The 21,321-nt window shown below is 64.6% G+C and overlaps 1 protein-coding gene across 2 annotated transcripts; it reads right to left on the bottom strand.

Moving 5' to 3' along the window:
* Positions 1 to 1,070: 1,070 nt before the first annotated feature.
* Positions 1,071 to 20,412, bottom strand: Hip1r (huntingtin interacting protein 1 related). Of its 2 annotated transcripts, none has more exons than XM_070024806.1 (32): positions 20,225 to 20,412; positions 10,794 to 10,857; positions 10,423 to 10,565; positions 10,181 to 10,237; positions 9,813 to 9,893; positions 9,433 to 9,509; positions 9,108 to 9,169; positions 7,269 to 7,409; positions 6,662 to 6,719; positions 6,508 to 6,583; positions 6,250 to 6,390; positions 6,108 to 6,169; positions 5,911 to 5,983; positions 5,647 to 5,830; positions 5,437 to 5,525; positions 5,242 to 5,358; positions 5,047 to 5,148; positions 4,769 to 4,963; positions 4,441 to 4,588; positions 4,262 to 4,348; positions 4,072 to 4,179; positions 3,835 to 3,971; positions 3,621 to 3,731; positions 3,413 to 3,471; positions 3,247 to 3,277; positions 3,040 to 3,102; positions 2,761 to 2,861; positions 2,567 to 2,672; positions 2,332 to 2,455; positions 2,157 to 2,218; positions 1,890 to 2,084; positions 1,071 to 1,789 (listed from the first exon to the last, which is right to left on the bottom strand). In XM_070024806.1, the coding sequence occupies exons 1-32, from the start codon at positions 20,315 to 20,317 to the stop codon at positions 1,745 to 1,747; spliced, it is 3,192 nt and encodes a 1,063-aa protein (XP_069880907.1). In that variant the 5' UTR covers positions 20,318 to 20,412; the 3' UTR covers positions 1,071 to 1,744. The 2 variants fall into 2 exon arrangements, with proteins under 2 accessions (XP_069880907.1, XP_069880906.1); XM_070024805.1 differs by lacking the exon at positions 20,225 to 20,412 and adding an exon at positions 14,255 to 14,380.
* Between the last annotated feature and the right edge of the window lie 909 nt (positions 20,413 to 21,321).

Below are 21,321 nucleotides of genomic sequence, written 5' to 3'. Positions count from 1 at the left end.
CCTCCGCTCCCTCTCCCCCTGCTGGGCCGCCCGGGGCTGGGCTGTGCTGCTCTCAGCAGAGCTCATGGCGGGTTTGACATTTTGCTTTGGTGTTCAAAGGGGACCCGTTGGTGCTGCTTCCCTGATGGAGGACGGGGGAGGCCCTGTACCCCACCTCCTGTCCAGAGCTGCACAGCTGTGTGGCATGTGCCCGCCGCCGGGGCTGAGGTGCTGCACGCGTGCCTGCTGAGCTGCTCTGGCCCCCGCGTAGCCGCTTAGTCCTCTCAAGCACGGGCTTGACTGCCTCTGAACCCGGGCCTTGCTGGGTCGCTTCCCTTCTTATTTGGCTCCTGAGAAGGGCCGCAGAGGGGAGGGGCCCATCTCAGCAAGTGCGGCGGGATCGTGGATGGGGCTCAAGGCATCTGGCTCTGGAAGAGTGGCGTGGCCGCAGTTTGGACACCGACTCCCTGGGGAGGGCTACCTGGTCTCGCCAGTTGCCCTGGGTTTGTATGTGGCAGTCACGTGCTTCAAAAAGTGTCCTGGTCAGGCGCTGGTGGCTCATGCCTGTTCTGGAGGCTGAGATCTGGGGATCACAGTTCAAAGCCAGCCCAGTCAGGAAAGTCTGTCTTTTCCGTTAACCAGTACAAATGGTGAATGGTGCTGTGGCTCAGAGGGTAGAGCGCTAGCCTCGAGCTGAGGAGCTCAGGGACAAGGCCCAGGTTGTGGGTCAAGCCCCACAACCCAAACCAACACCCGAATCTTGCTGAGCTAGGCAGGCCTGGGGCTGCCTCTTACCCCCGATGTACAGCTAGATAAGACTACCTGAAAAAGTGAAGTGAAAAGGGGCAGGGGCATGGCCGGGCACTGGTGAGCAGCTTCCTGGCAAGCAAGGCTGGGCTCCAAGATGACAGCAAAGCACCCACACACACAGGCTGTGTGGCATCCTGTGCCCATCCCGGAAGTGCCAGAACTGAGGACAGGGAGACATGCGACCCCGCAGCTGGCGCTCCATGGCCTCCATGGTTACCCATCCCCTGTCCAAAGATGCCAGAGGCCCGGCGCCAGGAGGTGGAGCATACAGAGAGCATGAGTCCTAGAGCAAGAGCCGCTGCGGGGCCTCAGCGGGGACAACAGTCAGTGCGTTTATTGCCAATGGACTTAAACACAGAATGCCCCGTGTGCCCCCCGCAGCACGCCCCAGCTCCTGGTTTCTTCTGGCACGCTGCGGGGCCGGGGCCACCGCAGAGGGGCTGGAGTCCAGCTGAGGGGTGGCAGCCAGGCCAGGAGCGTGGGAGGCCAGAGTGGTGGCTGGAAATGCGGCACAAAGCTGTGCCTGAGCCAGGGCCACGGCCCCTGGGCTGCCTAGCACCAGGCCCACAAGGGGTGACAGCCCTCCCCCCTCCCCCCTCCCCTAAGGCCAAAGGTGCCCATGGAACCCGCGGCTCAGGGCTGCGGCGGGCCACGCAGTACCAGCAGGGAGCGCTGCTGTGCACCGCTCTGACTTCCATCCAGGAGACCGAGGCTTTCCAGCGCGCCGACCGTGAACTCGCCAACAATAAGGAACATTCTTGGGCTCACTCGAGGGTGCAGCCCAGGCCTGCGGGCCAGCGCCAGCTGCTCTCCGCAGTTCCTACTGCACACAAACGCATTCACATCCAGACGAGCTCCCGCGCACACGTGCACGGGCAGAGCCAGGGCCCTTGGAGGGCTCACCGAGGCCAGGAGCACCAGACTCCGCCAGCAGCCGCCCTGCTGGACGCCAAGCCTAGTTCACCAGCTGGGCTGGGCACACACCATCCTTTTTGTCGAGCTACGGGGGTCAAAGGTTAGGGGCTCAGTGGATGGGCCAGAAACGTGGCCTTGGGACACCCACCCTTCCCCTCCCCCTCCCTCCCCCGCAGCCCCGGCACCTGGTGGTCCTGTCTGGGGGCCATGCTGGGCTTCTGGGCCAGAGGTGGCTTCTTCCGGGGGGCAGCACTGGGCCGGCTGGGCACCTCCTCGCCAGCTGCCTCCACGCCTCCGGCCAGCACATAGTGCTGCTTCCGCAGCTCCCCGAGGCGCATGCGCTCCGCTTCCAGCGTCTTCTCCAGCTCCAGCACTCGCACCTGCAGTCCACGGCCTGCTCAGCCCTGCCAGCCCTGCCCCCGGCTCCACCCGCCCCTCAGCATGGCACCTACCTGGGTCTCCATCTCCTGCTTCTTCAGCTTGATGAGGGACAGGCCGGAGAAGTCCATAGTGTCTATGGCCAAGAAAAGGGTATCAGCCCCCCATTCCCACCCGCGCCACCCCACAGGTGCCCCTCTGCCCCCCACCCCTGCCTGCCCGGGGCAGCGCCACCCCGCAGGTGCCCACCTCTGTCCTCGATCTGCTCCTGGCCTGATCTGGTAGAGGCCACCACGCCGGCGGCCCTTTCGTTGACTGTGCGGGAGCACTCCTGCAGGCGGCTCAGGTGGGCGCTGTGCTTGTCCGCTTTTACCTAGGGGTGGGGTCAGGGCAGGCCATGGTTGGTGACCACAGCCAGAAGGAAAGAGCCCCAAGGCCGGGCCAGCGTGGAGCCTGGGGATGGTGGAGGTCAGCCAGGCCTCACCTTGGAGGCTGCCACCAGCTGGGCTGTGCTGGCTGCGATCTCGTGGGAGCAGACGATGAGCTCCTCGTACTTGCCCGTGTGCAGCACCACCTTGTCAGCCGACTCCCTGAGGGGCGGGGGCAGCCAGTGAGGGCCTCGGGCCTGGCCAGGCCCTGTACGAAGCGGGGCCTCGGCCACCCTCCCACGCAACTTACACCAGCTGTGTGGCTCCCCAGCCCACGGCCTTGGAGGCGGAGATGAGGCCTTCCGTCCACCGGGAGTTCTTTGCGTAAAATTCCTGCTGCGTGGCCGCCCCCTGGTGGTGGTGAAAGGCTGGGCAGTCAGGACACGCCGTGGTGGGAAGGGGCCTAGGCTGCCCGCCAGCCACTGAGGTCAGAACTGCCATGGTGGGAAGCGGGACTAGGGCATGTGTGGGGGACATCACATTTTAGGGATCCTTTCAGCCCAGGGGCACTGCACCCCGCCCTGCTCACCCTGCCGCTCTCCACGATCTCTTTCTGCAGGCTGGTGGATGTCATGACCAGGAGCCGAATTGCCTGCAAAAAGCCAAGAGGGAGGGAGTGTGGGGAGGAGGCACGCACGGTGCAGAGCCCCGCGCCGGCCAGCCCCGCCCCCTGCCCCCTGCCCCCTGCCCCCTGCCCCCTGCCCCCTCCGCTGGCCCTGCTCCCGCCCAGGCTCACCTTCATCAGGTCTGTGCAGGAGTTGAGGATCCTGGGAGGCAGAGAGAAGGACACTGGCTGACTGTTGTGCCCTACCACACAAAGTACAGCCGCAGCTGGGCCGGCGGGGCGGGGCGGGGCGGGGCGGGACTGGGCGGGCAGAGGGCAGAGGGCAGGTGGGACTCACCTCTCGTTCACCTCCAACTTCACTCCTGAGCTCTCGTGGCGGGCCTGGTCCATCATGTCCTATACCCAGTGACAGCGTGAGCCACATGGAGGCCACGGAGGAAGTGGTCAGAAGCCCACAGCCCTGGGTCCCTCCCATCCTCTCAAACCTGACCCCAGACTCCTCCCGAGAAAACGCTGTCTACTCCCAGCCTGGAGGCAGCCCCCACCTCGATCCTCCGCACAGCGTCTTCGATGGCTGCGGAGGTGGCCGCCATCTCCTTGTCCACCATGGCGCCCAGCTCTTCTTGCCGCACATCCAGGCTCTTGGGCTTTAGGTCCTGGGAGAACAAGTGGCAGGCAGGTTGACTGCCGTGCGTGACGCCGCTGTCGGCTCAACTCAGGAGGAACACGGCCGCGAGCACCCCACCCACCCCGCCTCACCTGGCCCAACTGAAGGATGCCCTGCAGGGGACCCCGCAGCAGGCCGGGCTGCGCCCCCGCCAGAGCTGCCCGGTCCTGCAGCTGCCTGAGGAGCGCCAGGGCCCGGGCCCCGCACTCCCTGCACGCGTCCACCAGGCCTGTGGCGGGAGACGAGACAAGAACCCAGCTAGACCAGGCAGCAGGGACCCAAGGGCAGGCCCCCGCTCCCGCCATGGCGAGGACCCCGGGCCTGCGTACGGTCGGCAGGGTCGGTGGGGGCCAGGTGAGAGGTGGCGCCACCATGGACGATGGTGTCCGCAGCGAGATGGGAGAAGCGAGTCACGGCTGCCACCAGGGCAGAGGCATCTGTGTGCACAAACACACCATGAAGCGCGGCGCCCTGGTTTATGAATGAGGATGTGGGGCGGGGGACCCCGGGCGCACTGACCTGTGGTGGAGGTCAGGTACTGGGCCTGGCCCTTCTCCAAAGCACCAACAGCATCCAGGGCGGCCTGGGCCCTGCTCACCAGGTAGTCTGCAAGCACGGAGGTGGGCGTGTGAGGGTGGGACCGGGGCTGTGTGCACGGGTGGGGAGCCTGCAGCCCCGGGGGAGGTGCGCGTGCGTACCCGGGGAGCTGGTGCAGCGGAGGTGCAGGGGGTCGTCCAGCTTGCTCACGGCGTCCTGCAGGATGGCCTCGGCCTCTGCAGCGGCGCCCCGCAGCACCGCGAACTGCTGCTCCACAAGCCGCTGCCGCAGCGCCTCCTCCTGCAACTCCTGCCAGCAGGGGGCCGTCAGCCGGGAACCGCCGCCCCACGCCCCACGCCCCGCGCGGCTGGAGGCTGCAGGAGGCCACCTGCCCTCCCTGGCAGGTCGAGGGCCGCCGAGCCGAGCAGGGGCCAGTTTGGCCTCTCAGCCAGCAGGAAGGCAAACCAAACCCGGGGGGGGGACACGTACCTTCTCTGCCAGCTGCCCCTGCAGCTCGCTCCTCTCCTGCTCACGGTGCTGCTGCTCCCGGCCCAGCGCCTCCTCCCGCTCACGCACCAGGCCCTGCACGGCCAGCAGCTCGGCCTCGCGCTGCCGCACGGCCCCGCTCAGCGCGTCCTTCTGGGCGGTCAGCGCATCCAGCTGCGAGCTCAGCTGGGACCCGCTCTGTGAACACGCAGGCGTGAGCGCCGCCCGCCCTGCGCACGCACCAAGCCACGCTCTTGCCACCCGCCTGCTCCCGGCAGCACCTGCTCCGTGCGGCTCAGGGCTTCCTGCGCATGCGCCAGCTCTCCAGCCTTGGCCTCCAGCTCCCGCTTGAGCTTCTCCAGCTGGTCGCTCTGCTCCTCCAGCTGGAACGGGGCGGGGCGGGGCGGGGCGGGGTCAAGGCGGGCAGCGCGTCACGGGGCGCGTCACGGGGCGGCGGGCGCAGGGCGGGGCCTCACCTTCATCTCGGACTCGCGCTTCACCTGCTCCATCTGGAAGGCCAGCTGCTCCTTCACCCGCGCCACCTCCTCCTGGCTCTGCTGTGTCACCGTCAGCTGCTTGGCGGTGTCGGCGTTCTGCGCGGCGGGGCACGGGCTCGGGTCCGGGGCCGCGGCCTGGGCCCCCCCCCCCCCCGCAGTCCCGGGGACACCCACCTTCCTCAGCAGCTCCGCGTGCGTGTTGATGAGCTCGCTGTGCTTCTCCTTCAGCTTGCTGTAGCGCGCCTCCGTGGCGCTGGCCTTCCCTGCAGCGCGCGGGGGGAGAGGCGGAGGCGTGAGCCGGCGGGGCAGGGCAGGGGCGCGGCCCGCCCTCACCGCCCGCACCGCCCGGCCGCTCGCTGGCTCGCCCGCAGCGCGCGCACGCACGCTCGGCCTCCTCGCGCAGGCCCTGGTTCCTGGCGCCGTCCAGCTGCGCGGCCCTCAGCTGGGCCAGCTCGTGGCGGAGCTGCTCGTTGTCCACCAGGGCCTTCTGCTTCTGTTTCCGCTGCTCCTCCAGCTCGGCCTCCAGGGCGTTCACCTGGCCCTTCAGCTGCGAGATGTAGCGCTGGGCCTGAGGGCGGGAGGAGGGAGTGGGGTCCTGGCCGGCCTGCGCGGGGCTCCCGCCTCCGCCCCACCCCCCACCCCCCTCACCTCCAGCTTCATCTTCTCCAGCTCAGTGCGGAGCGCCTCCACCTCCTTCTTCAGCTTCTCCATCTGCACCTCCCTGGGGACGGAAGGGCAGGGTTCAAGCCACAGCATGAAGGGGACCCCCCCACCCCGTCTTTGCAGACGGAAGCGTCACCCTCGGGCCAGCTCTGCGCACCCGTCCCCACAGCTCCCGCACTCACCTGTCGTCCTTCACGGAGCCGTTGGGGGGTCCAAAGGCCTGATCGAAGAGGTCAGCGGCCACCTGCACAGCAAGGCCGCCGTGAGCACTGCCCAGCCGCCCAGCGCCGCAGCCTCCCCCTGCGCCTGGGGTGAGGAGCTCACCGGGGGCTCCCCGGCCGGGGGCGCACTGCTGATCTCAATGAGGTTTTCTGGCTCTTCGTCCTCCGGGGCCTCTTCGGGGATCACCACCACTGGCTTGATGTGCTCAGCCAGGGCTGAGGCCCGCAGGAAGTTGGGGGGGCCCTGCAGGGGTGGCAGGTGGGAGCTGCTCCGCCAGCTGCGAGCCCCCCCACCCTCCATGCCACAGCCTGTGTGGGACCCGCGGGGTCCCCCGGCAGACAGAGCGGGGTCGGCACACACCTCGGGCAGCCGGGGAATCTGGATGAGCCGCTTGAAGTAGAGCATGTCCGAGGCTCGGCGGAAGAAGTTCCGGAGACTGCGGGGAGAGGGGCCGTCACAGAGGGCCCGGGCACGGGGCCCCTGCGGCCGCACCCCGGCCATGCCCCGCCGGTACCTGTGGAACTGCTCGTGGAAACGGTCCCGGTGGCCTTGCAGGGTGTCTGCCGGGAGACCTGGGGACGGCACGGTCACAGCTTCCCCACTGCTCTGCGGCCCGTGCTCCCCGCCTGCCCGCCTGCCCGCCTCCCTGCAAGTGCAGAGCACCTCAAAAAGGTAAGACTACGCTACTCCATCTTTTTTCTGCTTTGGCAAAGTGAGTTTTAAAAAATAGGTAGTGAGGGGCTGGGAAGGTGGCTCAGTGGTAGAGCGCTTGCCTTGCATGCCTGAGGCCCTGGGTTCGATTCCTCAGCACCACATAAGCAAAAAGAAAAAAGCCGGAAGTGGTGCTGTGGCTCAAGTGGTAGAGCGCTAGCCTTGAGCTGAAGAGCTGAGGGACAGCGCCCAAACCCAGAGTTCAGGCCCCATGACTGGACCCAAAAAAAAATAAAATAAAAATAGGTAATGAGGTGTTGGCGGGTCTCCTCCTCCCCAAGTACCAGGGATTGAAACCGGGGCCCCCTCCCCCCCACCCCGCACCCCATGAGCCACACCACTGGCCCTATTCCTCCTCAAGGGGCCGTGTGGGTTTCCCTTTCCTGCGTGGCCGCAGGGTGGAGACTCACACGCGTGCAGCTTGAACAGGAGCTTGACGGTGTAGTGGTAGAGGTGGCTGCAGTCCTGGATGACCTGGATGAGCGGGGCCAGGCGGCACTGGCCGGACGACATCTGGGACACGGCAATGGCGGTGTTGAGCTGCCGGAACACTGCACAACAGAACGAGAGGAGCAGCGTGAGAGGCAGCGCCTCCAAGGACGAGTGCCATTCACTGTGCCGTCAGACCACCGTGCCCGCCCGCCAGCGTGGTCCGCCCTCACACGGAGCCTGGGCAGCGCAGCCTCCTGGGCCGGTGCCAGAGCATGCGCGCAGGTCACAGGGAGCTCAGCTCAGCGAAAGTGCCCCGAGCCTCCACGTGGAGCGCCAGCGAAGAAGTACCGAGGGGCAGTGGTGACGGTGACCCTCCCTCGCCCAGGGGCCCTGACCATCAGGCCTGGATCAGATCTGCCGGGGTGGACGCGGCCTGCCTCCTCCCCAGCCGGCCCTTGTCAGGCGCATAGAGGACGACGCAGAGCCGCCAGAGTGGCCACGCGCCCATGGGGCACCTCTTGGGGGGTGGCTGACCTGGCCTGGGGTTTGGGACAGCGGGGGAGGGGTGCGGAAGCAAGCCCGCCAAAGGCACGGTGTGGGCTTCAAGTCCCTGTTCGAGGTGCGCCTGTCCACAGCGCCATGTCCTCTAGGCCTTTCCCAATCATGGCGCACTTAGATGCAGCTCTCCCCGCTCCGCTCCCACAAAGCAGCGCCAGTTCTCAGAGGTCAGGGCCTTTTTGCCTCTGCGGCCGGAGTTTCTGGAGGCTGCACCTGCCGCAACTGCGGTGCTGCAGACACCAGTATCACCGGGGCTCAGGGCTGCGGGCCCCCCCCATGCGCCCACATGGCCTCCAGTGCCCAGGGCAGCCTGGAACGGGAAGGCGGGCAGCTATGGCGGCCGCTGTGCTGCCAGGGGCGTGGGCTCAGCGCGCCTGCTGGCCGCTCCTGGTCACGCTCGTCCCAGTGGGCAGACGACCTGGACATGGCCTCTCACCTCCGGAGCCCTCTGCGTGGCTGGGCGCAGGGAGCCTCAGAATCCAGCCCCGGGGCGCCCGGCCCGCCCTGGCTGCTCTTACGTAGGCAGCACCTGTGTACACTGGGAGCACCGAGTCACAGCTGCTTCGGAGCTACAGCCAGCCGGTCACTCTGAGGCCGGCAGGGTGACTTCCTGTCGGGTGGGTGCCAGGTCCTGGCTAGGGAGTCTACTGCGACTCAGGCTTTTTAGGGCACCCACACTCACTCTCCTGAGGGAGCTCCCCCATAGCCTGCACTTCACACTCATGGGGACAATGAAGCGACACCTTCAGGGCTCTGGTGGACACACGGGTCCAGAGGCAGGCAGGCCTTGGCCCTGCACGGAGACACCATGGGGATCCCCTCACCTCCTCCTGGGAGGATGGGCACCCCGAGGCAGGTGCATTAAGAATACTGGGGATGGATAGCTGGGCACTGGTGGCTCACACCTGAAATCCTAGCTACTCAGGAGGCTGAGATCTGAGGATCATGGTTCAGAGCCAGCCCCGGCAGGAAAGTCTGAGACTCTTATCTCCAATGAACCGCCAGGAAACCAGAAGTGGCACTGTGGCTCAAGTGGTAGAGCGCTGGCCTTGATCTGAAGAGCTGAGGGACAGCACCCTGGCCAGAGTTCAAGCCTCATAATGGACAAAAAATAAATACTGGGGATGGAGCGGTGTCAGTGTAGAGCTTCTTCTGCCTGGAGTGCAGGGCCCTGGGTTTCCATCCCCAGTGCCAAAAACAAGAGTGACACCAGGTCTCTGGGGTCGGGGGGGGGGGGGGAGGACGCGGGGGTGTCTCACCTGATTCCGAGAGCTTCAGCTCACAGTCCATATAGTCAAACATCTCCACAGTGAGCTGAAAGCTGAGGGGGGGCGGGGGGGATGAGCACACGGCATGCCTTCACATGGCACCAGAGTGCCCTCCACCCTGGGCTGCTTCACAGGGCACCAGACTCAGGGCACAGGGGTGCGGGGAGGGGGCGGGGCACGGGGGTGCGGGGAGGGGGCAGGGCACAGGGGTGTGGGAAGGGGCATGGCATGGGGGTGTGGGAGGGGGCATGGCACATGAGTGCGGGGAGGGGGCATGGCATGGGGGGTGTGGGGAGGGGGCGGGGCACACACGCACATGTTGTTCACGTCGGTCCCGGCTGCCTTCTCCAGCGTGTCATCGGTCACCTCCAGGCCAGCAGGAAACTGCGGGTGCTGCGGACAAAGCCGCGCTGCAGCGGAGCTGGCCACCACACGCTAGGTCCTGCCCCTACGCCTGGCCCACCTGATCTAGTGCTGCACGGAGGGAGAGGCTAGGGAGGCCCCATGCAGCCCAGCTCCCCAGCCAGGTAGTACAGGGCTGGCTGGGGGCGTGGGGCGGTGGAAAGGGCCCAGGAGGATGGACGGACAGACACAGCCTCTAGTCAACGGGGGCTGGAGGCCCACCCCCCACCTCAGAAACCACAAGGTGTCTGGAGTCTCCCCAGGAGTGGGCGGGACCATCTCCAAGGGAGCTACCTTGAGGTGGAAGGAGATTTTGATCAACAGCAGCTTGGTGTAGACGTTCACCAGCTGGCCGTACCGGTCATGCAGGTGTCCCTGTGGGAGGGCTGCCTGAGTGTGTGCCGAGAGCCTGGGCACCGCAGCCAGCGGCCGTGCCAGCCACGCTGCACCTGCGTCGGTGTCCCTCCCCCAGCGACCGCGATGAGACGCGCGGCTCCGGGCAGGGTCCTGCCCCACTCTGGCCTGCTCAGGGCGCCACCCTGGCTGCGCACACCAGCCACCCTCACAGGAGGCCCAAGGCCCTCCCCAGTCCAGAGCCCCAGACTCAAAGGAAAGGTCTGCTCACACAGGCCCTGATCGCCAGGCGGTGCCCCTGGACCTACCCACAGGTCACCAATCTCCCGGATGTTGCTCCGATACCGCTGGCAGTCATGCAGCACCTGCGGGGGGGGGGGGGGGGGAGAGGGAAGGGGGGGCGGTTCCTGAGCACTGTCCCCAGCCCCGGTCCACAGCTCGGGACTGACAAGGACAGAGCGGCATGGGCCACTCTTCCACCGCCCACAGGCGCCAACCGCAGCAATATGGCCCAGGGAGGGGCCCGTCTGCTGGGGGGCAGCATACTCACATTGGGGTGCCCGTCTCGGAGGACCTTGTGCAGGACGTGGCAGAACTTCCAGCTGAGGATGGAGCTGCTGGGCAGCGGCAGGCCGATGGCATACGACCAGAAGGTGAAGGCCCCCCTCTCATGGTGCGTGCCCAGGATGATGCCTTCTAGCGTTAAGGCCAAGGGCAGGGCAGACGGAGTGGGGTGAGGTCAGGTGCTGGAGACAGCAGCTAAACCCCAGTGCGGGACACGGGCTCTGGCTTGGGTGCCTCCTCCCCTCGGGACTGGGGGTGTGGCTAGGCAAAGGGGAGGGAGGGCTGCTCCTGCCCTGCCCCAATGCTGCTGCTCCCCCCCCCCCCCCCCCCCGCATCTCCTCAGGATCACAAGGATACGGCGGGCATGCTTCTCCTTCACAGGGACCTCCTGGCTGTTGATGGCCTTGCTGATGCTGATGGCCTGTGGGACACACAGCAGGGTTAGTCTCACCTCCACGAGGCGGTGGGGCACAGAAGCCACCGCCAGCCCACCCCCCCAGCCAGCAGCCTCTTGTCCTGCCTGCCACAAGGCCAGCCTGCTCGGTTGGGTGTGTCCCAATCAGCTGCCCCCATGCAGTCTGCTCGGTACCCAACAGGAGGCGGCCACACACTTGACCAAAGCCGCCCAGGTTCCCAGGCCCCGCCCCACCCCGGCCAGCACATGGCTGTCGCCGGGCCATTGGCCAGCTGCTCAGGCTGTGCGCAGGAGGCCGGGACAGGCTGGCACAGCGCACAGCAGCCAGGCAGGGCCGGGGAGCCACGCCAGGCGGGTCACCCGGGAACCTGCACCGCAGGCCAGTCCAGGCAGAGCAGCCGGGCATGAGTGGTGGTGGCACATTCTTTCTCCATCCTCCCACGGCCCGTGCCCTCCCCGTCCAGCACTGGGCAGCAGAGCTGAGATCCCACCTGGCACCCAGCTCTGCTGCGATGGCAGGCGCCGCTGGGCAGGGCCGAGTGGCTTTCAGGTCACTGGGCAGGGACAGTTCTGTGCGGCCCCATCCAGTCGGAGCGGACCCCTCACACAGGGCCCGTTGAGGCAGCTCATTGGGAGGGGTGGGGGCGACTCCTCTGTTCCACGGTCCAGGGGAAACAGAGGCACTGGTTCCCGTAGGCACCAAGCCCCAGCCCCACAGAGGCTGCTGCGCCACCTGCTCCTGTGTGCCCCGCCGGTGCCCCTCGGCCTCTGCCCCTGCACGGACGCACAGCCATGTGGCAGCCATGAGACACTAATGGCTCGTGGGGAGACTGTCTCCACGAGGGACAGTCGCTTGCGGTAGTGGCACTGTGGGGTGCCGGCTCAGCCGCACGCCTCCGGAGGCTACCTGGTCAGTTACAGGGGTGGTAACAATGCCATCTTCCTGGTGAACTGGCCGTTTTCTGTCTGTCTGTCCTAGTAAGAGCACAGCCAGGTCTGTGTCTCCACATCCCATGTCCTTCGTGACCACTGTCCCCTAGCTGAGGGCCCAGGGCAGGGCGAGCAGCTGCTGCTCGAAAGCTGGGGGTCCGTCTCTGCAGTGTGTAACCCTAGTCGCCCTGCCACCTGAGCCGGCCGCAGGGACAGCTGCCACCTGGTCAGGAAGGCTCCGGGAAGGGCGGGGCCGGGCCGCAGCTACGCACACAGGCCCTGGGGGGAGGGGCCACCGCAGCCCTGTCCCCCCTCCCCCCCCCCCCCGCCCGGGCGCAGAGCCACCCCGCTGCTTCCCTAGCACTCCGGGTGCCACCACACCCCTCACGCCTAGGAGCTGAGGCTCTCCATGTGCGGGGTCAGTGCCGTGTGCACAGCGGCCCGCTGCCCTCACCCTCTGCGTGCCCGGCGCTCGCTCGGGAGACCCGCGCAGGCCCAGCCAGCGTCTGTCTGCGGCGGCCCTGCGGCCCATCCCACCATGCTGGCCGCCAGCCCTGGCTGTAGGCACCGGCTGGCCCCGGGAACACAGGCCTGTTGTGTGAGGGAGGGCGGATGTGTGGGGCCGCTGGGCACCGCACAAGGAGGCCCAGTGCTCGCACAGTGGGGGTCTGTGGAGCTGGGAGGGGCGTCAGCGCTCCTCCCCCCCACCCCCCTCAGAGCAGCAGCCAGGTCACCCAAGCGAGGGACACGGGGCATGTCGGGTGGTGCCTTGACTGCTTTGGGTGAAGTCTGGGGTCTGATTTGAGCAGCAGCCCGGGCTCGGGGTCCCTAGGCTCGCATAGGTGCTCCTCACAGGTGCCCTGCGCTGGCTGGTGACCGGCCTCCCTTCACCGGGCCACAGCCCTGTGGGCAGAGAGCCCGGCAGCTCCACACGGCCCTGGGGACCCTTGAGGCTGGCAACCCCCAGGGAAATACAGACCACCACCTGGAAGTAGGAATGACAGGCTCAGCTGGGGAAGGAGGGCCATCAGATGGAGGCAGCGGTCTGGGCCCCCACCCTGCTTACCAGCACCCCAACTCCTGACTCCTCAGGAGACAGAGCCTCCCAGACAGACAGACAGACAGATAGACCCAAGGGCTCTGGTGGCCAGGACAGTGGAACGCCCTGGGGGTTCCTCAGGGCAGGGTGTGGTGCTTATAGCGCAGCACCCCGACTTCCGCACAAAGGCAGGAAGGGGACTGGGAAGGTGCTGAGTGGCAGAGTATTTGCCTGGCATGCATGAAGCCTCAGGTTTGATTACTCTATACCACATATACAGAAAAAGCCAGAAGTGGCGCTGTGGCTCTCGTGGTAGAGTGCTAGCCTTGAGCCAAAGAAGCTCAGGGACAGTGCCCAGGCCCTGGGTTCAAGACCCAGGACTGGCCAAAAAAAAAAAAGGAAGGCAGGGCCAGGGGACAGCCCTGCGGAGCAAGTGTAAAGGTGGGGTACTGAGGCAGCTGCGGTCCTGAGAAAGGGGGTCGCAGAGGGGGCACGGGGTCCCCACTCTGCCCCAGCGCAACCCCTCCCCCTCCCCCCAGGGCAAGCCACAGAAGGTGAGGAGGAAGGGCAAGCCCGCCCCAGACACCCCGCGCCACCGCCACTGCCAGGACTGTAACTCGCGCTGTGCCACTCCACCAGGCCGCCCTGCCAGGCACCGGATAGGATGGCGCGACTGTGGACCCCGTTTCCATTGTGTGGACAGCTGCGCTGCCAAGACGCCCGGGGCTTTGTGTGACAGCGCACAGGCCTCGCCTCCCCAGGGGCCAGCCAAGGACGCCCACAAACACCAACACCCGCGAAGGAGGAAGCGGACTCCGATTTGGGAACTAGTGAGCCACTAGTAACGTGGGGTGGGGACAGGAGGCGGGCAGAGCCAGGAACACCACCCCACTCCTTGGGGCTCCCTGCCTGGATCCCCTCAGGCTGGCTTCTGTCGTCCACCCCGGGAGCACTGTGACACACCCAGGGTCTCTGAGCCCGGGCTGGGGTGCCGCTTGGTAGGGCCCTGGTTCCATCCCCACCCCGCAGAAATCACGAAGCCCACAGAGACCCCTCTGCACGAAGGGAATCGCGCTGGGAGGCATCTGGTTGAATCTCTTCCTTCACTCCCTCCCCACCCTTTATTTTGGTGCCAGTGCTACAGCTTGAGCTCAGGGCACTCTACCACCTGAGCTGTCTCCACTTTCCACATTTTGCTGGTAAACTGTCTGCCTGGGCTGGCTATGAACTCCAAGCCTTAGATGTCAGCCTCATGAGTAGTTAGGATCGCAGGCTCCGGTTTAGTTTCAGCTACGCTGTCCCCACCTCCACTGCCTTGAACAGAGGGGCTCTATGGTCCTCTGTACCCACAAGTGTAAGAACATGACAAAAAGAGGCAGCTCAAGGATGCGCAGATTCCATGCAAGTACCACACCGTTTTCTAGGGGGACTTACGCCTGTGTGGGTCTTGGTGTCTTCCTTGAGTCTGGAACTCATCCCTGCAGAGGTTAGACCCAAGGAAGACTGTTCATCCTCCTCTTCATGGCCCAAACCAATGCCTAGCATGTCAATAAATCTTTATTGGACAAACTCAAGAAGGAACACTTGAATGCACAAAAGCTCTACCAAACACAGGCAGTGGGTAACTTCAAGGAGGTGTCTTCTCCTCCAGCTAATAATTTAACCACTAGAATTGAACGGTTAAGTGACTATAAAATAACTTCTATTTTTAAAGTCACCCTGACGTGAATCAACTTAAGCCTCCTTGTTCTGTCATCACGAGGCCGCGCAGCAGCCCTTGGCAGGGGCAGAATGGTTCTTCAAGGAGTCAGGACATGGGGGCTTGGCAGAGGGAGGGTTATTTTGCCCTGTATTTCCAAAGACTTACTTGAAGACAGAGCCCTCTCATTCAAACACTCCTACCACCTCAAAGGCCATTGATGAGGGCAAACACAGGATTTCTGTAGCGAGCAGCTAGGCTGGAGCCGCATGCAAAGCAGGGGAGAGGCCCACAGCCGGATCCTGACAGCACACAGGAAATCGGGGCAGCGAGGGGCCCTGGCCCGCTGGGCCGCTTCTCTCCATCCCGGTCCCCACCCTGTCCGCTCCACAGCTGAGGAGACGCCACTGCTGCCCAGGAGAGCCTGTCCCAGGGACGCTGACAGATCCACAGCCCAGCCATGACCAAGCCGGGAGGGTGGGACGCAGGACAGGAAGACGGGGCCCTGAGTCACTGGCTGGCTCAGAAGGGAGAGGGAGCCAGCCAGGCAGTGTCCTCCCAGACCTGCCAGGCCCACAGGGCGGGAGACCGCGTCACTCCCGGGCAGACAAGCCTACTGTAGTTGAGACTTATGTTTATTTTAGCCAGAGCAAAAACAGTCCAGTCTGGACTGTCTTCTCCACCCGCGCGCTCACCCCCGCGTGGAGATGGGGGCTTCCCAGTCCTGGAAAAGGGCACATGCCCGCATTCCCCGCCCCCCCCAAAGGTCTCAGGTGCAGGTGGACAAGCGGAGGACTGCCAGGTGCTGCGGGGCGCCGGTGCCATGGGGACTGGCGGCAGGCCTGGGCGGAGGACAGTCAGCCTCACAAACAAGGGGAGCCAGGCCCACCGGCACGACACGGCACGGCACGGCACAGCTGGCAACGGTGGCTCCACACCGGCTGGCCGGGCAGCTCGGGTTAGCCGGCTGGGTTTCCCTGTCCCCCGCCAAGCAGGCCGTGGACTGGACTTTCCACTCCGAGCTCTGGGACTGGCCGCTGGCATCGAGTGGCCTGCTGGGTTTCATTCACCAGTGTCCAACTCAGGGCCAGGTCAGGGGATGTTCCTCGGCACTCTCCTCCCCGTTGGGGGGAGGGGCAATTCTGCAGGACGCCCCAGGCTGTGTCCTGTTACCCCGCCCCCCCTGGACCTTTGTCATGCTGCACCTGCCATGGCTGACGGGTGGAGGAGGGGCACAGCCGCTCCAAAACTGCAGGCCAGGCCAACAGAGACGATCCTCAGCCCTTAGCGCCTTCATAGCCCCACAACAGCAATCCTACAAGAGGAAGTTGGGGGTTCCAGCTACCTGCCATATGGGTCAGAGTTCTTCCCAAGCTCTGGACCTGTGTGTGTGTGTGTGTGTATTTGCACGTGTACGTGCGTGCACGCACATGCTACTACTAGAACTTGGACTCAGGACCTCTTTCATCGGGCTCCAGACTGGTGCTTTACCACTTGAGCCATACCTTTGTCTGGCCATTTCTGCCCAAACTGGCTTTGAAATGCAATCCTCCTATCTCAGCCTCCTGAATAACAAGGACTACAGTGTGAGTCACAGAGCCCGGCTGGAGGCTGCTGCTTTTCGTACTTGTGGTGCTGGGCATCAACGTAGGGGCTGTCACCCATCAGCAAGTGCTCTACGCCGAACCCTCCCACCCCCAGCCTGCCCTTGTGCCTTGTCTGACCATGCTGAAGTCTGCCACCCCAACAGTGGAGTTGGGCAGATTGGGCAGAGGGACCAATGTGAACAAAGAGAGCAGCACAAAGGTTTGGCCTTTCAAAAGCAGAAACTCGGAGTAAATCCCAGACACCACGTCCTGTGGTTCTGCAGTTGTCTAAGAGACATCCTACGGGGAAAAGCTGCAAACTAGACTAGTGCTGGGGCGCTGGTGCAGCAGATGATCCACAGTGATGTTTAAAAGCCCCCGAGCATCATGGCATCTTCCAGAAGGCACTACAGCCACATGCAATTGACAGTCCTTTCATAAAACTTTGTAGACAAGGATATAAAATATCCCATTCATAACCTTTTCATGGCTTAAGTGCTGAAAGGGTTCTAACATAAAAGACTCTTCACCTACTCCGTTCACTTTTTCTAGAGGCCAGATGACTTAAAATTATACCTGCAGCTCCTCGTCTTCGCTGTGGTTAATCTCTACACCATTTCTGTCCGTCAGGAGGCTGTCTGGGCTCTGAACACCTGCCCCTCTCCTCCTCCAGGCTCCGCAGGGCTTGCCCTGCCTGAGGAAGCCTCTCCCTCTACTGTCTTATCATGCGAGGCAATCTGTGGCCTAGGGAGGCATGCCCACGGGGTCCTTGACACCACATGCTTCAGAGATGCCTTTCCTTTCTGGTGGAGGTCTGGGATCAAGTCTCAGATTCTGGACTTCAGGGCGGGGAGGAACAGCTCCCCATGACTGGCTCCCCAATGACTGGCTGAGCTGCTACAGCATACTAGGCACTGAGCTGCACATTCCACATTCAGGATGGATCAGTTGCCCCTAGCTGCTATAACGAACTCTTTTAAAACTTAAAGCACGGGGGCTGTCGGGGGAAACACTGGGAGGAAGTAAGAGAAAGGGTGACTTGTTTCATGCCTGACTTATCTAACCCTAGCCCCCCTGTACATCACCTTTATCATGACAATTTTTTTTTTTTTTTGGTCAGTCATGGGGCTTGAACTCTGGGCCTGGGCGCTGTCCCTCAGCTCTTCAGCTCAAGGCGAGCGCTCTACCACTTGAGCCACAGCGCCACTTCCGGTTTTCTGGTGGTTTATTGGAGATAGGAGTCTCACGGACTCTCCTACCCGGGCTGGCTTTGAACCTCGATCCTCAGATCTCAGCCTCCTGAGTAGCTAGGATTACAGGCTTGAGCCCAATTATCATAACAATTTTTTAAAGTATTAAAAAAAACTACAAAACAAAGAACTTATCTTCTTACAGATCTGGAGGTACAAAACCTAGAATGGATCTTGTAGGTGTCATTTCTTTCCTCAGGTTCTAGAGGCCTTTTCCAGCTTCCAGAGGATGCCACAGTCCTGAGCGAGTAGCCTCCCAATGGCCAGTAGTGTCTTATGCCCGCTCTTCTCTCCTGCTTCTCTCCATTTAAAGATCCTTCTTGTGATCAAGATGCATTGTACTCATAATCTGACTTGTGGAAACCCCTCTGTACTTAATATAAGAAATAACAGGGGCTGAGAAGGTGGCTCGGTAGTAGAGTGCTTGCCTCACATGCATGAGGCCCTGGGTTCGATTCCTCAGCACCACATAAGCAGAAAAAGCTGGATGTGGCGCTGTGGCTCAAGTGGTAGGGCGCTAGCCTTGAGCTGAAAAGCTGAGGGACAGTGCCCAGGCCCAGAATTCAAGCCCCACAACTGAAAAATAAATAATCTTGTGATAACACTGGCCAACCTGACACCCATCCTAGGCTAATCCCCAAGTCCAAGATCAGCTGATGAGCACTTCATTCCATCTGTGTCAAGTAATGTACCATCGGTTCCACAAATTGGAGTGTGGACATTCTTGCAAGGCCATTACTCAACCTACTGCACAATGTCTCATATCTTAAGAATTATCCTTATTTCTTACCCAAGAGGAAACACAATTAGGAGTTAAGCAACTTGCCCAGGAACACAAGATCTATCTGCCCAGAGGGGTGTCCCATAAAGCCATGCCATCTTTGTTATGGAAAGGCAACCCTGGGTGTAGCGCATTCTAGTGCCTGTACTCACAATATCCCAACAAGCAGTAGCCAATAAAATGTCCCTCTGTTTTGTCAGGTGTGGGGAGCTCACACCTATAATCCTAGTTACTCTGAGATGTGAGGATCATGGTTTGAAGCCAGCTTGGGCAAAAAAGGCCAGAAGTGGAGCTGTGGCTCAAGAAATAGAGTGCTAGGCTTCAGAGAAAAAAATTAAGAGGCAGCAACCAGGCTCTGAGTTCGAGCCCAATTCCTCTGCTTTGAGAAGGTGATAAAGTCCCTTTATCACCAAGGGGATTAAAGTCATGGGAAGAACAGGCTAGCTTTTGGGCTGCTCGGCTGGGTTCGGGCACTCACCACAGCCCGTGCCACAGCGGCTGCCATCACCTTCCCCCCGCCCCCCAGCTGCAAAACAGGGTGTGTCCTGACGACAGCAACCTCTCGTGGCCAGCCCCGGGCTCCGGGCCGCACAGGCAGCGCGCTCCAAAGGGATCCGCTGTGCTATTTTCTGTCCTAAAAGCACTCAGTGAAGGAGCGGCCCGGGTTCTCCAGGCCCATTCTACCGAGGGCCCGGCTGCAACTAGGTATTTCTGGGAATGATCTAATTAAATATTAACCACTTACGAAACCTCATTCTTACATCCTTCAACAAGTCATCAAGTCATCGGACGACGAGCAAACCCAGACACAGGGCCCAGACTCCATTTGGGGTTACGCGCAGGAGGCGGGGTTTGGGGCGGGTGAGTCTCAGGAGAGTTAAGTGGTCCTGTCAGTCCCTCCAGGCATCCCAGCGAGCCGCCAACACAACACAACCCGAAACTCGTTTATAAGCAGCACTAAAACCCCGCACGCGCGGCCACGGTCGTGGGTCAGTGGCGCCCCGGGCTGGGAGCCCCTCGGGAGTCCCGGCTCCCCCGTGCAGCAGAGAGAAAAGCAGGAAAAGAAAACCAGGGGTGAACCAAGTTGCCGTCCCGCGCGCCGTCCCGCGGCTGCGGCTCCCGCACGGCGGCGCGTTCGTGTTCGTCTCCACTTCGACTTCAACGCCCGCGGAGGCCGACGGGCGCGGGATCGATGAACCCCGAGCCGGCCGGCGCCGGGCGCCCGGCGGCCCCGCCGCGCCCCGCACCCCGCCCCGCACCCCGCCCCGCGCCGTGGCTGGACCGGCTCCGGTGGCGTCTCAAAATGAAAGCGGCGGCGGCGGGCGGAGCGCGAAAGGAGGGACCGGCCGCAGCCGGACAGACCGACAGACAGCACCGCCGGCTCCGGACGGAGGCGAGACTCGCTCGGCCCAGCGGCGGGGGCGCGCGGACGCGGCCGGCGCCGGCTTCCGCGCGGGGGTGGCAGCGGCTCCGACGAGGCCCCGCGCGGGCGAACGAGTCTGGCCACATTCGCGAAACTTTTCTCCCGGCAGATAATGAGACGCTGCGGACAGCGCGCGGGGCTCCGTGGGGGACGCGCACGGCTCCCGGGCTGCGGGCGTCGGGATGCGGCCGGGGGGCGGCACGAGCGCCGGGGGCCGGGGCCGGGGGCCGGGGGCCGGGGCCGGGGCCGGGGGCCGGGGGCCGGGCCCAGAATCCGGCCCGGGGCGCAGGCCCCGCGCACCTGGGCCCGGGCGCACCTGGAGCCCCGGCTCCGCTCGCGGCCGCCTCCGGCGCCCCTCGGTCCCGGTCCCCGCGGCTCCCCGCGGCTCCCCGCGCACCGGGCTCCCGGCCTTCCCGGTTCCGGCTCTGCCCCGCCGCCTCCCCGCGGCCCCGTCCCAGCCCCGGCGTCCTGAGGCGGCGCGGCGCGGCTTCCGGTTCACCTGCGCCGGCGCTCCGGCCGCGGGGCGCGGCGCGCGCAGGCCGGGCAGCCCCGGCCCGCCGCCCGCCGCCCGCCGCCCGCCGCCGCCCGGGCCCTGGGCCCTGGGCCTCACGCCAGGGACCCCGCGGCGCCCCCCGACCCCGAGCCCGCCCGCCGCCCGCGCTCGCCTGGGTCTTGTCGAACTGCTCGCGCTCGGCCTCCAGGCTGTGGCCCGGCCTGCGGCTCAGCACCCGCGCCGGCACGTTCTTGATGCTGTTCATCCCGCCGCCGCCCGCGCCGGCCCCGCGCGGCTCTGAGCGTCACCGCGCCGCCCGAGCCTAGGCACCGCCGGAGCCGCTCCGCGCGCGCGGGGAGGAGCCGCCGCCCCGCCCGCCGGCCCGTCCATCATGGCGCGGGGGCGGGGCCAGGCCGCGGCCACGCCCGGGACTGCCCGGCCCCCGGCAGGCCCCGCCCCCTGCAGGCCCCGCCCCCTGCAGGCCCCGCCCCTCAGCCCCGGCCTGCCCGCGGACTCCCGCCACGCCACGCCCCGCGCCGCGCCCCCGTCCCACTCCCCAGGCCCAGCCCCCGGAACCCCGGCGCACCTCCAACGCAGCCCTTCCCCTGGGTACCCCGGGCCCTGCAGCCCGCACACTCCGACGCCAGACCTGCCCCGGTCCCGCCCACCTCAGCCTGCTTCCAACACCCGGCCAGCCAAGAAACAGAACAAAAGCCCTCAGCGGTCTTTGGGGGCGCAGGGCGACCCCGGCCCGCCCCCAGCCCAACCCCAGGCTCGCGCAAGTCCGCTGTGCGCAGTCCGGGGACCGGGGACCGCCTAGCGCGCGGCGCCGCGGCTCACCGCTCCCTGTGCGGTCCCTAGCGTGCACCGCGGCCGGCATGGACACCGCCCTCCACGAGGCCGGGCGGCCCCGGCCTGGGGCGGGCGTGGGACCCCCACGGCCCGCCGAGGCTTCGGAGGCTGGCACCCAGGCCCAGTCCAGGGGGTTCTACACCTGACCTTTTGGTCCCCTCTCCCCGCTTAGAACTGAGGCTGTGTGAGGCCGGGACCCTTCCACTGCCATCTCTGATCCCTCAGAGCTAACAGACATCTGAAGGTTGTGGGGGTCGGGGCTCCCCTTTCTCTCGACTACAAAGAGAGATTAAGGCTGCTTTCTCTAATGCCAATCTCTGAACAGCTTCTTGGCCAGTGTAACAACAGAACAAGGAAAATGGCTGATGTTCACTGAACGCGTATTTGCCAGGTAGGGAGCTAAATCCTCTACCTCTA

Source organism: Dipodomys merriami, unplaced genomic scaffold (assembly GCF_024711535.1).
Source record: "Dipodomys merriami isolate MVZ:Mamm:240054 unplaced genomic scaffold, mDipMer1.0.p SCAF_163, whole genome shotgun sequence".
Classification (NCBI taxonomy): domain Eukaryota; kingdom Metazoa; phylum Chordata; class Mammalia; order Rodentia; family Heteromyidae; genus Dipodomys; species Dipodomys merriami.
This window is presented reverse-complemented; position numbering and strand designations above follow the sequence as displayed.